Genomic DNA, 15,443 nt, shown 5'->3' on the forward strand with positions numbered 1-15,443 from the left:
TGCCAGGGCAAAGCTAGCTAACCCTACAGCAGTGGAGGATATAGGGTGTGTGTGTGTGTGTGTGTGTGGGTTGGTGTGTGTGTGTGCGATGCGTGTGTGCGTCAGGGGAGGTAATGTGTTTGTTTCAGTAATGAGCCATGTTCTGTTTTCCTTATGATGACAGACATCATCCTCCACCACCAGTCGCCATGGTGACACTGGGGGATAAGCAGCTGGGCAGGCATGGTTACTCCCAATTCTCCCTTCCCCCATCTCTGAGGCACCCAGGTGCAGGAGGAGGCCTCCCTGCCAGTCTGAAGCTCATTTCCACTCTGTGTATTCCCACCATACCCAATCTCTCTATTATGCAATATCTGATCATTAAACAGCAGGTCTACAGTGTCCTATAGCAGTGGGTGGTTATTTATTATACCCATCAATGCAGTAGGTCATCTCTAGATCCATAGCTACAATACAATCCATCTAGCTTATTTACAGTGCTTTCAGGCAGCATTCATACCCCTTGATTATTCCACATTTTGTGTTACAGCCTGAATTAAAAATGGATCAAATTCATCTACACCCAATACCCCATAATGACAAAGTGAAAACCTGTTTTAGAAACGTTTGCAAATTTATTGAAAATTAAATACAGAAATATCTCATTTACATAAGTATTCACACCCCTGAGTCAATACTTTGTAGACGTACCTTTGGCAGTGATTACAGCTATGAGTGTCTAAAGAGCTTTCCACACCTGGATTGTGCAACATTTGCCCATTATTATTTTCTAAATTCTTCAAGCTCAACAATTTACAGGTCTTGTCATTAGTTTTTCAATTAGATTTACAGTACCAGTCAAAAGTTTGGATACCTACTCATTCCAGGGTTTTTCTATTTTTACTATTTTCTACATTGCAGAATAATAGTGAAGACATCAAAACTATGAAATAACACAACTGAGTTAGGAAGGACGCCTGTATCTTTTTAGTGACTGGGTGTATTGATGCACCATCCAAAGTGCAATTGATAACTTCACCATGATCCATTTTTAATGCAAGGCATTGGAAAACCTCCCTGGTCTTTGTGGTTGAATCTGTGTTTGAAATTGCTGCTCAACTGAGGGACCTTGCAGATAATTGTATGTGTGGGGTACAGAGATAAGGTAGTCATTCAAAAAGCATGTTAAAACCTATTATCACACACAGAGTCCATCCAACTTATTACAGTACGTGACTTGTTAAGCACATTTTTACACCTGAACTTATTTAGGCTTCCCTTAACAAAGAGGTCGAATACTTATTGACTCAAGTCATTTCCACTTTTCATTTTTTCTTAATTTGTAATAATAAAAATAAAAAACGTAATTCCATTTTGACATTATGGGATATTGTGTGTAGACCAGTGAATAAAAAAAAAAAGTAATCAATTTTAAATTCAGGCTTTAACCCAACAAAATGTGGAAAGAGTCAAGGGGTATGAATACTTTCTGAAGGCACTGTATTAGGGGCTCTCCCAGCCTTGGGGAATGGTCCTCTGTATCATATCTCTGTTTCCCACTGACCTCAAACCACTGATTGCATGCATTGTTGATGCTTGCTATGTTACGTAATGAGTTGGCTATGAGACATATGGGTTGTTTTGTCTGTGGGAACAATTCCGACATGGACACCCCTTCTCCCATTCCATCTGGGTTTTATCCTCTCTGTGAAAATGTGTATATTTAATTTTGGAGTATATTTGCTCCAGTGTCATGGATGAGTGCCGTTGTTCCACTGTGCAGCCATTTTGGATCTGCCAAATAAAGAAGGAGGGGACAGGGAGGGAGAGACAGCAGTGGTGGTGGCTCGGCTAGCCAGCATTACCATGACAACAGAGGCCATGCTCATCTCCCTCATGCCCAGTCTATGTTGGCTCCAACCTTCTGCAGTGCGAGCGGGGTACTTCATTTCACTGACCCCCTAGGTCTGGATTGAACAGGCTCCATTGATTAGGACAAATGGAGGGATACCCGGCTGGCCCGGCCCCTTCTGTAACTGGGTTAAGGACATGGTCATGGAGGGTGGAAGACATTCAGAGCACCAAGATGAATAGCAGAGGCTTCCTTTGTTTTACATGAATTAATGACATATTTAAAGGCTAATTAGTTGATCCATTCATTCAGTGTAAATTTGCCAGGGCACCACCTCACTCTGGATCCATGTTTGGGCCATGTAATGTATTCCACCCATAAATAGGCACCATTAAACCTTTCAACTGAATCACCTCTGAACAATCCTCAGCCATTGAGACAGATGCAGGTGTAGTGGCCTAGGGGAGCTAGCTGTTATTTAACTGTGTGTGTGTGTGCGTGTCTCCTGCTGCACTGTTTGTTTAAAGTCTCAGTGTGAGATGAGATACCAGGTGGAATCTTTTTTTGGTGGTTACATCTTGTCTTGCATTTTTTTACACATATTTTCATGAATCACTGGATAATTTTAACACCCATTTGACAAATGAAAGTATCTAATAAAGTGCATATGGGACACATTTTGAGTTCTGCAATGGTGGAATAGGGATTTTTTTTTCTTCAGCTCTGTGAGGCTTGGATCCTGTATTGACATTATGCATGCAATATCAAGTACAGGAGGGTTCATTCCTGAAAGTTGTTTGTCCATGACTGAGAACTGGATTCGCTCTCCAAAAGTCCAAGATGGTTCCTTGCCAACATAATACTTCAAAATGATATGTATAAACTGGACAGGTCTACCTATATTTATTGTAGGTGGACAGGGAACCTCTGTTTGTTGAAATACTATGCAGGAAGTACATCCTAGCATGATGACCACGACTTAAAATATCTATATATTTTTTTTTATGGGACACACTTTGCGTGTGTGTGTGTGTGTGTGTGTGTGTGTGTGTGTGTGTGTGTGTGTGTGTGTGTGTGTGTGTGTGTGTGTGTGTGTGTGTGTGTGTGTGTGTGTGTGTGACTAGGTGGGCTCAGTGCAGCTGTTGTTTTTTTCTGTTGAAGATTGAATGGATAATAGAATTCAGACTCCCCATCGTCTCATTAAATCCTTGTGGTCAGAAGTTATATAATCTCTAATAAATACACTCTAGGGATAGGAGGTTTCACATATGAGACAGTTTATGGACATGAGACCTAGGGTCTTGATCATGGCACTGCTTATCTTTTGTCCTTTGCCTGAGGTGTCTTTGTGTGTGTGTGTGTGTGTGTGAGCGCGAGCGCTTGTATGTGCGTGTGTTTTTGTCGAAGGGTTACACAGCGACAGTGACAGGATTCAACGCCAGCTGCTCCTTGAAATGTGGCCCCTCCTCCCTCCCACTCCCCTGTGTCGCCCCCTTGTCTCCAGTGACGGGCAACACAGTCCTTTTATGCCACCTGTCCATCATGCAGACCCCACCTTGGGGAGCCTCTGTCACTGAGGGCTGGGCTTGGCTGGTACTGCTCACTGGCTTTGTTTGGGTGCAGAGAGGGAGAGAGCGAGAGAAATATATAAAGAGAAGCCCCTCCTCCCCTCCTCCAAGCACACAGTACAGACAGCTTCTGTCAGCTATTTCCTGCATCTGCCTCTGGGCAACAAAAGATCCATCCCTGCATGCTTCTCACCTACCCGGGATACCCACATCCAGTTTTGTTTTCTTAAGCGCTGGGTAGAAATACTGCCCAGTGATTTTGGTACGGATGATTTCAATTAACAAATCATTGACTAGAATTAAATGAATGTCGCCCAAGCTGCAATGTTTTGAAACGTTGAGATCTTTAGAGAGTCCCTTTGTAATTTAATCATAAAGTATAGTCGCATAATATATCATTTTTCTGCACCTCGGGAAATGCAGATTTCATCAATTCACTGAAAATCCACAGTAACACACTGTTATGTTAACAGTATTCCACTTTTCATGTAGCCTACTTTTGGCCAGATAATAGCCTAACTGTCGATCAAGCAGCAGGACTTAACGTGCAAATCCTGTTGCTGCAGGATTATTTTGCTGTGACAATATAGGTCATAGGTCAATTAAGATCCTACTTCTGTACACCCTAACACCCTGGAGGTCCTCCTCCTCTCCCACCTCATCCTCTCCCACAACCTCCTCCTGTTCTAGACAGTGTGTCAGATCACAGATCGGGGCTCTGGATGCAGCATGCGGAACGGTGTGGTCCTTCATGGTAGGGGCTTATGTTGCCCAGGCAACAACCTGTCCTTGAGAAAAGGGCACATTTGGGAGTTTAGAGATCTGACACGCACAGTCAAAACTCATAAAGAGTGGAGACACGCCTCCCGAAAATAAACACATGTATCATAGCTGTGTGTGTGTGTGTGTGTGTGTGTGTGTGTGTGTGTGTGTGTGTGTGTGTGTGTGTGTGTGTGTGTGTGTGTGTGTGCGTGATTGCGTGCGTGCTCTGTCTGATTCCCTTTCCCCCCTACTTCAGATGTGACAATACATTTCATAAATCAACAAGCATGATTTCATTATCCAAGACATTGATTAATGTTCCAATCAATGATATGTACCGTACAGTGCCTTCAGAAAGTATTCATTCATAGTATTCATAGTATTCAAAATATATATATTTTTCACCCATCTACACACAATACCCCATAATGACAAAGTTAAAAGTATTTGCAAATTTATTGAAAATGAAATACAGAAATATCTCATTTACACAAGTATTCACACACCTTTGTTATGGCACTCCAAATTGAGCTCAGGTGCATCCAATTTCCTTTGATCATCCTTGAGATGCCACTACAACTTGATTGTAGTCCACCAAAAGGCAAATGATTCTGTGGTCTGATGAGACAGAAAAAATACTTTTTGTGACCCTTTTCAGGAAACTAGGCGTATGTCGTAGGTCACTACTTCACACGAGAGCCATTTGAACGTAATCTTTTTATATTTATCAAAATGGCAGAAATGACTTCTGTGAACTTTCATGTGCCTTAATAACAAACTTGTATGCCATCTGTAAATAAGAATAAAATAGTTAAATTATGAGCCTAGTTTGTTTAGCCACAAACGTTACATGTATGATCTTATTATTCGTATCTCAGAGTCATTTGCTTGGCTAGTTACATTCTAATGTTAGCTAGCTAACATTGAACCTGGTTGTTTATCTACCTGCAGATTCATGCAGGGTAGTAACGAGTATGGTTCATTGTTTAGCTAGCTAGCTACATGTCTTAACAAAAGACTCCACTATGCAAGGAACCATTTCGGGGGCGTTCATAAATTCAGTCTGGTCATCTACAAAATAACTGATTGAATTTCAACACCATTGAATATGGCCGGTGTCAGTAAACATAAGGGGAAAATCGTCATTGAATTGTTGCCAGTAGCACAGTTACAGTCACCAAAGCTCTGGATAACATAAAAACAGCCTAACCAGCACTGCTAGGGAGAGTAATTTTCAATGAGCTGTTCTCTCATTTGTGTCTGGATGTAGCTAGCAAGTTAGCCAGTTATCTTGGGTGCTTGACTGCTGTTGTTAGTACAAAACACTCAGATCAACCCATAAATAGATGGGTGGGGATAAAGCTTAAGAGGGTGTGAACGATGCTGAATGGGTGCAAGGAAGAGCTCTCCAGTTGGTACCAAAACATTCAGGCCATTTTCTCAAAAGTGAGGTGTATAATAAACTATAAATTCCAAATGTATGTATTAGTGTCTTTAATGAAAAAAAAAGTATCTTCCAAAACCTGTAGCTGTTGAAATAAAAACATGTAGCTCTCCTCTCTACACGACAAAGCAAACACGATGTTGACTACCATAATGTAAAGCTGGAGAAGTTAATGCATGTATAATAATAGGTTTGCAATATTGGTGACCAATGTAAAATCAATCTGATGTAATGTTACTCCCCCATGAAGCCAGTAAAAAGAAATTGCAATAGTCAAGATCAATAAATGACTCTTAGTACAATATGATGTGCTAGCATTCTTCAACAGTCATGAAAGGACTTTTAGAAAATCCATAAGAACAGCAGTTCAATTGTGCACATGTATCACCACTTCATCCATGCTTAATAACATCAACAATGGGTTATAGTTTTATAAGCTAGCTAGCTAGCATACACAGGGTACGGTGTTTCCTCCGACACACTGGTGCAGCTGGCTTCTGGGTTAAGTGGGCGTTGTTTCAAGAAGCAGTGCGGCTAGGCTGGGTTGTGTTTTGGAGGAGGCACGGCTCTCGACCTTCGCCTCTGCCGAGTCCGTACATGAGTTGCAGTGATGTTACAAGACTGTAACTACGAATTGGGGAGAAAAAGGCAAAATATTTTTTCAACAACTTTGAGTCTGGGAGATATGTGCTTTATGTAACCCCTTCACAGTGTGAGCTGTTGTCGTACAAAGACAGTAGAGATGATGACTACAAACAGTAACTCCTGTTAGCACCTGTCAGAAAAGCCTTGTGTGGATAATGGCAGGAGCAGACTCTTTTGTCCTCGTTACCACTGCGACATCAGTGAGTATAATGTTGTATAATGTTTGCTTTCACTTTAGTTGGGGACTTATACCACCTACATTCCACTTGACGTATCATTGTGTAACTCAATGTGTCAAAAAGGGGTTTTGTATGTGTGACAATGGTCATCTCTATAGGCTATTCAGCGTATAAACTGTATTCATGTTCCTGTTCAGCTATGTCTTGTGCTAATCATATTCAGAGATAAGGTTGGTTTTAGATATAGCTCCTGTGACTTCAGCCAGGAGATGTAGCCACAGCCAGGTTGAGGTTGACAGTGCATCTTTAATGAAGATTAATGCTCTCACAGGGGTCAGCCTGACTCTCCCTGGCCACACCCCAACCATCTGTAGCCCCATGTACTATGGAGGTCCACCGCCAACCTAATTGGCCCCTAGTACCGTCCAGAGACCAAATTGTCAAGTGATCTGCGTGCATGAAATGACCCTTCACGATTTCGGTGTATCTGTCTGCTCAGATGCCTGTAATTTTACCATTCCCCATATCTGCTTCTTTTCTCAAAAAAATTAGAGAGAAAAAAAGATGCAGTGAAAATTCCAGACATTATTACCGTGCTGAATGTATGGCTCCAGAGATTCTCCCCTTTCATCTTTCTTTTTCATCTATAGACACATGGTAGTTATCAGACACTATGGAAATACTGTGGTTAAGATACTTTTCCCTTTGCTGATTTCACATTTTTGGGGTATTTTATGACCTGATGACTGAGCTGTGTTCCAACTCAAGTAACACTATGTTGTTTGAATTAGAAAGATAATGTTTGCCACATGTGAACGATACAGTATCGGGAGATGGTCCAAGGGCATTCAGAGGTGTGTGTTGGTTTGTGTTTGCATTTTATGTCTGAAGGCGTCCGTGTGCTTCCTTCCGAAAAAGTTTGTAACAGTTTGTGCATATATTATTACTTTTTTGTTCGTTTTGGTCTATGGAAAGTTTTTTATCCGGCTGCTTGTGCACACAAACATTTTTCTCGAGGCAAGCCGAAGTGTATTCCCCTTCGTCTGTGATTGGTCAACAGTAGGGATTCAACAATGAAGGGTTTGTTGTCATTCAACGAGAGACAAATCGTTTTTCAATATAAAATACTGCACCAAACATCTTAGTTAGATGTCAAATTACACAACTAACGTCAAAATCAATGACATATTTCTTGAGTTATTTTAGATTAATTCGGACTATTTTGAGGAAGTGTATATTGGCTACAGCGTCTCAAAATGAACAAACAGTAGTATTGCTGCTTTTATCTTGTTTTTCAAGCGAAGGTCTTTTTAAAGAAGTATGCGAGCACAGTCAATCGGTATGCGAGCAAGCTAGGCGCCAGCATGCAGAAGGCTGAAGAAATGGACATAATGAATGGGGATGTTTGGCTTTACTGGTGTTATCAGGTTACAACACCTTTAATCCACCAACAGATGATGTTTTGTGAGCTTCTATGTTGGCCTGTCACATGTTCTTTTTGTCCTTGATTGCTTAACCATAACACAGTGATGCTGTAGGTATACACATGGAGGGAAACCTGGGTACATCTGAGCCTCGTATTTGGCACCTACTGTAGGAGACATATAGATAGGTGAAATTGACCTGTGGGCTGTGGACAGGGGTTGTTTATAAAGTTATACTGTGTGTGTGTGTGTGTGTGTGTGTGTGTGTGTGTGTGTGTGTGTGTGTGTGTGTGTGTGTGTGTGTGTGTGTGTGTGTGTGTGTGTGTGTGTGTGTGTGTGTGTGTGTGTGTGTGTGTGTGTGTGTGTGTGTGTGTGTGTGTGTGTGTGTGTGTGTGTGTGTGTGTGTGTTTGGACGTGTGCTGGATGTCTAGTTTGTGTTTTTAAAACTGGGCCCTCCCCTCTCCAGCTGTTATGCTGGTGAGCCTGCCCACTGAGAGACCATTTCCCAGGTGTCTCACACATTTCTTACTAATCTCCTGCTCACATGGGCTCCACCGGAGCACCTAATCTGTCTCCATGGCGCCCGCTGGGTAGATTTGGGCTGGATGCTGTCTAAGGAGAGCACACTGACAACTGTAGAGGGGACATGGCTTAGAGCAGGGACAATGACGAATAGTCACTTTCTGTGTTCCACATCCTTCTGCAGGCACACACACTCACACATTAATTCATAATGAAAACACAGACACCCAATAGGGCTATATACATGTGTAGTGTACACACACATGCATAGAATGTAAGATGACAGGAGCCCAGCCATCACTGGGCGTAGAGGGGAGGGCTGCTGTTCTGACCCCAGCCTCTGAATCACCCGATCAGTCCAGCCCTCTCCTCAGTAGTGACAGTGGGCATCCGACTCACGCTGGAAGTGTTCCTGTCCTATCCAGGACATGGAGAGAAGCTTCATTTACGTCCAGTAGATCATTGATGGTCAGCCTCACACCCTGCTCCCCAGTGCGAGCCACGGCAAGATTCAGGCACGCTAATTGCATCAGACAGGGAAAAATAGAGAGGGAAGTGAATATCTCATTTGTGCCCATGTGTGAGGTGAAGCGAATGCCATTTGTATTATTGCTTTCACACCGTCCTAATTGAATTAGCTGGCGAGGCCCGGGCCCTAATTGAATTCCGGGGCCCCGCGTCGCCGCTCAGCCAAAAAGAGTGTGTTCCCTATGGGAAAGTTTACATCGAGGGGACAGACTGGCTCTTGTACTAAACACCTCCTACCTACGTTATGGATGCTGTCCTTAGGCCCATCACAAGGTTAGCTTCTCCTCACATGTGACCACTACAGAGTCTTTTGGCAAAGAGTAAATCATTCATATTTGCGTGCTGTCCCTATTATAGCTGACTGTTTTTCCTAATCTAATTTGGATTTGATCTGCTCCATCGCGGGACCATAAGTATGGCACAAAACAGTCCTCTCTCTTTATGGTCTATCCTTATTAAGGGATAACATCTGATATCTAGTTCCCAGTAATTAATCCAAATTGTTTATATAGGAGACAGAGACAGTAGACAGAAAGCAGGAAAGCCGTGCATAAGCCTGTTTCTCCCTACAGTAGTCCTCTCAGTGGCAATTGGAAATACCCTGTGACTCTGGCCATTTTCACTGCTTTAGCACTTTTTTCTGCTGTGCTAACAAACCTTCACACCTCCATTTCTTTTTCTCTCCAACCTTTTCTCTTTCACACATCCCTGATTCACACACAGAAGCACACACACACATGTAATGAACACTCACACACGCATGTACGCACGTAGACACGCGCGAGCATTGGACACACGCATACATACACACACACCTTGCCCCTCTTTCTCTCCCTTGTCTCTTTTTAATGCTGCTTTCATTAAATGCAGCAGTTTTAGGGGCTGGTTGTGGAGCAGCTGAATAGGAGGAATGGGGAAACAGGAGAGGGGGTGGGGGGTGGTCACCGTCACTGCTGCAGTCCTCCGGCCTGCTGGACAAAGGACCTCTCTGTCGGGCGGGGTTGCTGGGGGATGGGAGACAGGGTGGAGGGAGGTGTGGAACAGGTCATGGGTTTTTCTCAATAGACCTGCTCTGGTTGGATTAGTGGCTGTTTCAGCCAGATGATTCCCCGGCCATGGTGAAGCACTGCACAGCTCAGACGGCCATGATGGAAATAGAAAATGCCCAGCCTTTGTTCTGTTCCTCCTGGCTGTCTGGGCTCATAGTTCTGCTGCTGTGCTGCCTGCATGTATTTGTGTGCGTCTGTGCGTGTGTGCATGTTTGTGTGTAAGCAAACTGAGCTGGAGAAGCCAGATACACCAGCAGCTCAAAATGCTTCCAGTAGAGTGGCTGGCTTCATAATCAGCATTGTCACTGAAAACAATGGAGGCCCACCTCACACACAAATACAGACTAGGGTGGATACAGTGTCTTTTCCTTTCCTCTGACATAAATCTGCCTGACTGGCTAAAACTTACAGGAGCCTTTTGAAACAACTAGCAAATTACCTGCTGTTAAACCTGACTGGCTCCCTGGCACGGAGGACTCACTTCTCACAATACCATTTTTTTTTTTACAGTGGGCCTACAGTACTTCCAATTAAATTCTTTATGTCAGGATGTGTTATTAGAAGTCATAAACACAGACAGAATGGGTTGGCCTCTATCCAGTCACTGTGTTGCCTCTGAGCTGGAGAACAGCAGTCATTGAGATGTGACAGCCAAGCTTTTCCTTTTCTGACGTGTGCCTGGAACCACTTTGAGGTGATCTGGACCCTTTGACATGGCTGCCACTAAATTAAATCCGAAGTGTTTATAAATTCCATTAGAATGTTTCTGTCTGACTTTTCTTCTTGACTTAATGTGGTGTTTCATCACTTCTGTCAAAATCCATGGGTTCTAAGAGCTGAGAAAAAAATTGCTTATTTATCTAATGATATTAATAGACATACAGTAGAGTTTGCAAAGCTGTCATCAAGGCAAAGGGTGGCTGCTTTGAACAAATGTGAAATATATTTTGATTTCTTTAACACTTTTTTGGTTACTACATGATTCCATATGTGTTATTTCATAGTTTTGATGTCTTCAGTATTATTCTACAATGTAGAAAATAGTAAAACATTAAGTAAAAACCCCTGAATGAGTAGGTGTGTCCAAACGTTTGACTGGTACTGTATTTAAAAAGAATACAAGAGAGAAGGGAATATAAAACTCCAGCAATGAATATTTCCCTCATATTACTTCCCCTTGCCAGAGGGATGTCTGAAGTTGGAAGCTACAACCAAAGAAGACTTTCGCCCTTACATGTCGACTGAGGGATTCGAAGGAGATTGTGATCAAACAGCTCAACAGTACCAATCTGAGCAAGGAGGGAATCAAAGTGCTGATCTGCTTTTTAATCAGAGCTCTGTACTCTTCCGCAGGCTACATCTGACACCAAGCAGCTCATCAGCCCTCCAACACAGCCTCTTGAAAGACTTGTGGAATTCCCCCCACCCCCCCACCCCAAAAATAAAGGCCCTGGCGGCAGGGCCGGCTCCAGGCATAAGCAATCGCTTAGGGGGCCCCTGACCCAGAAAAAGGAACTCAGTCAGGTTCACAACTGTTGAGTGTTAAAATAGTAGAATAGTCAAGGTGTAAGTAAAAAATGTGTTTATGCATCAGCAGTTTTTCTTTTGTTTTCTCTTGTCACTGGCAGTCACTCAATAGCCATAACAATTATTTGATGGCAAGTTAGTCCAGGCAGTTATCTAAACATGGCCAAATACCGACCAGGAATGCAGGGCATGTGCCCAGGGGCCCTGACCTCCAAGGGGCCCCCATTGATTTTGTCAGTCACTCTCAGTCAGATACTGTACCAGTAGTCATGGCAAAATGTGTCAAATTGCAGGAAAACAGCTTTCATACTACAAAAATGTATCTTCATCCCATGGCAAAATGTGTAGAATTGCAGGGAATTACATTTTAAACAGCAAAACTGTCTTGCTGCCCGATGGCAAAATGAGTATAATTGCATGAAATGTGTTATAAAAATACTGAATGTTCTCTCCTCCCTATGGCTAGATGTAGATGTAGATGTGTAGATGATTTCTTTTTAAATATCTGCCCCATAGAAAATTAAGCAGAATTACATGACATTTGTTCTAAAATTGCACACAAATAAATCCATCCCATGGCATAATGACCCGTCAAGTGCCACTAAAACATTTTGCCGGCTTGGTGAAAGGACCCCCTACCAAATCTTCCTTAGGGCCCCCAAAAGGCTAGAGTCGTCCCTGCCTGGCAGTGACAGGCTGAGCCCACACTTAAAACAGCCTGGTCTGTATGTCTGTCTGGCCATTCCTGGCCATATCTGGCTACCAAACAATAGAGCTCGTTTTTGACACTGTGCCCCCTTCCCAACTCTCTCTTCCATATAAAACATACTTGGCCTAAACTCCTTAACACACTCATTCATTCAATCCTAAGCACTGCCTACTGCCTTCTGTCTTTCTCTTCTTCTCTCCTCTGCTCCACCCCTTCTCCTTTCCCTCTCACTGGCCCTTTCTGCTATTTCCTTTGGTATCGTGCTCCTCTGACCTCTTCACTGCCTTAGACTTCACTGTGTCCTATAGTCCCAGTCCCAATCCACAGAGCTGGGGCCTCATTCTGTGACTCTGGTGACTGGCAGTGTGAATGTGCCGGCCTCATGTTTCACTCTGTACCGGGCCACTTTCCTTCATCAATCACGTGAGAAAAAAAACATGTCAAGACTAATATTTATTTAAGAGCTCGATCAGATTTTCTCAGTATTTGTATCCAATACCGTTTCCTGCGGCTGACGTTTATGACTACGATCTCGTCCAAGTCAAGAGCCTCTCGCTGAATATTTATTTTTGCTTTAGCTATCCACAAGATGCATCAGCTTCACGGAACATTGTCTTCTCTCTGTGTGTGTATGTGTGTGTGAGACAGTTTTTTGGGACAGGGTTACTAAAACGCAGAAGTGCAATAGTGTGTTTAGCCGTTTTGGAGGGAGGATGATGATTGAGATGTGTTCTACAGAGAGTTTGTGGGGAGTTGGGATTGGAAAAGAGCAGTAATCTTGCTCCAGCATGGTGTTCCAGCATGGTGCTCCAGCATGGTGCTCCAGCATGGTGCTCCAGCATGGTGACTGGGAACTGGGATCTGTCTTCCTAGTATAAACAGTGGGATTGAATCCAGATTTATTCTGCCTTGTGATTTGACCTTCTCCCAATAAAGCACATATTTTAACCCAGCTGTAGTTGCCAGCTCAGACCAGATATGGATAGGGATATGATTGTTTTATTTTGACTAGATATGGAACATAGTGAGAGTTTGTGAGATTATGGAAAGTAGTGCGAATTTGTGAGATGGGATATGATGCAGAGTATCATATATCTGTGAGTTCCTGACCGATTCCAATGTTGCATAATGTATTCAGTGGTGTAGATGTATTTTTTAGGTGCCGGAGGGCAAAACAAAGAGTAAATGACGTTACAGTCAGTGTGTACTGACTGATGTAGTCTATTGAATAATATTGGGCTATTTTATTGCTAAAATGCATCCTCCAAATGCAAACTCTGCTTATACCTAGAAATGTTCCTCTTTTTAATACCCTCAAACAACGAAATATGCCATCATCACTGCCAATCGTCAATGATAATTCTCCACGTTTTATGGGTGAAAGCTGCATCTGCATGCCAACCATTTGATCTCAGTTTCATGGGAATAGCCTATGCATCTATAGTAGGTGTTCTTAAATGATGTTACTATTGTTTTGTGAACACATTTTAGAAGATGGTGTTAACAAGCTATATACTACCTTCACATTGATGCAGCTAAACTTCATTCAATGACAACAGAGATAGTTCTCTGGTAGCATTGGTATATGGACATTCAGAACACTGTGGAGGTCATTCATAAGTGTGGCACCTCCTTTGTGTCAATTTGTCATGTGTTGCTTTAGCTCGTCCCCACACCACTCCATCTCATCCTCTTCCGGATGGAGAGAGAGAGGTGGGTGGTGATTATCTCAAGCTGAACCAACCTCAGCTGGTTTGGCCCCAGTACAAAAACAGCTCTTGACATGGTGCTCGAGCAGGTGCTGCTGTGCATTCTGGGAAGGGTTCCACAGTGCGTGTGCATTTGCGTGCATGGCAGGGCAGGTGGATCTGAGGTAAAGATAAAGATAATTCAGAAAGAGTGAGTTTCACTGTAAATGGTAGTGCTTCACTGTTTTTTGAACATGCACGAACACACACACAGATTCGATGCAGTGGTGTGTGATCATCGTCATCCCTATCCATGGCTGTATATTTTCCTCCCACTCAGGACTTTAAAGACTGCACTTAACAGGAAGTAGACTACTCCAGAAGATCTCAGGCAACTAGCGTGCTGTCAGCAAGCTGAATGATGAAAGAAAAACACAGTTGTCATCCCCACATACCTCCTTACATGAGATTCTTTTGCATTGTGGCGGCTGGATGGCATATCTCGTTAAGTGAGATGCAGACAAACAGGGATTAAAACCAACCAAGCATGAAATGTGTAAATGGTCATATGTTCATATCTCATCTCTCTCTCTTGTTATTTTTCCAGCTTGTCCATCGGCCTTCTTCAAGCCTATACAGGGTGATGCATCCTGCATGCAGTGTCCAATCAACAGCCGTACCACCAACGAAGGAGCCACTAACTGTGTGTGCCGCAACGGTTACTATCGCACCGACTCAGATCCCATCCAGATGCCCTGCACAAGTACGTACTGTCAACTAAAAGAAACACATACATGCACACGCACGCTCGCACACTCACACTTTTTTAATTTCACACCCTGAGGAACTGACAGGAATCAGAAATCAAAGGATACCACAGCCTCTCTGAGCACAAACAGTCCGGTCAGAGAGAAGTCCCTCACATACACCCAGCACTGACATGCTCATAGAGCCCATGCCAACAGGTCTGGCCCAACACACAGGCCACCCTCCCCTCCTCACATCACAGAGCCCTGCTGCCCTCAGCCAAAGCAGAGGTTACTGGGCCAGGCCATGCAGCATTGTAGGGGAACAGACGGAGAGAATAGACTGGGCCAATATTCCTCTTGTCATGCCAATGAAGCCATTTGAATTGGAATTTGTGGTTGACGGAGGGTCTAAGAAAAGAGAAAGAAATAGAGAGAGAGAGAGAGAGAGAGAGAGAGAGAGAGAGAGAGAGAGAGAGAGAGAGAGAGAGAGAGAGAGAGAGAGAGAGAGAGAGAGAGAGAGAGAGAGAGAGAGAGAGAGAGAGAGAGAGAGAGAGAGAGAGAGAGAGAGAGAGAGAGAGAGAGAGAGAGAGAGAGAGAGAGAGAGAGAGAGAGAGAGAGAGAGAGAGAGAGAGAGAGAGAGAGAGAGAGAGAGAGAGAGAGAGAATGCAGTATATACAGTGTGCTAAGAAAAGAGTAAGGGGGAGAAATGAGAGACAGCTCCTTTCACCACCCCGGCAGTTAAAAAAAAATCTTCCCTCCTCTGTGAAAGGGAGAGGGAGAGAAAGATTTGAGCGCTTCCAACAAAGGAGATTTGCATA

General features: G+C 43.3%; 1 protein-coding gene across 2 annotated transcripts in view; it reads left to right on the forward strand.

Annotated features, from left to right (window-relative positions):
- ephb2b (eph receptor B2b) overlaps positions 1-15,443 on the forward strand; it is a 151,249-nt gene that overhangs the window by 91,066 nt on the left and 44,740 nt on the right. For both annotated transcript variants that reach the window (XM_020490923.2, XM_031812552.1), the window contains exon 4: positions 14,484-14,639. In XM_020490923.2, the coding sequence (XP_020346512.1) occupies positions 14,484-14,639 (156 nt within the window). The remainder of the gene's footprint in view (positions 1-14,483; positions 14,640-15,443) is intronic.

The sequence above is a fragment of the Oncorhynchus kisutch genome, linkage group LG1 (assembly GCF_002021735.2).
Source record: "Oncorhynchus kisutch isolate 150728-3 linkage group LG1, Okis_V2, whole genome shotgun sequence".
NCBI lineage: Eukaryota > Metazoa > Chordata > Actinopteri > Salmoniformes > Salmonidae > Oncorhynchus > Oncorhynchus kisutch.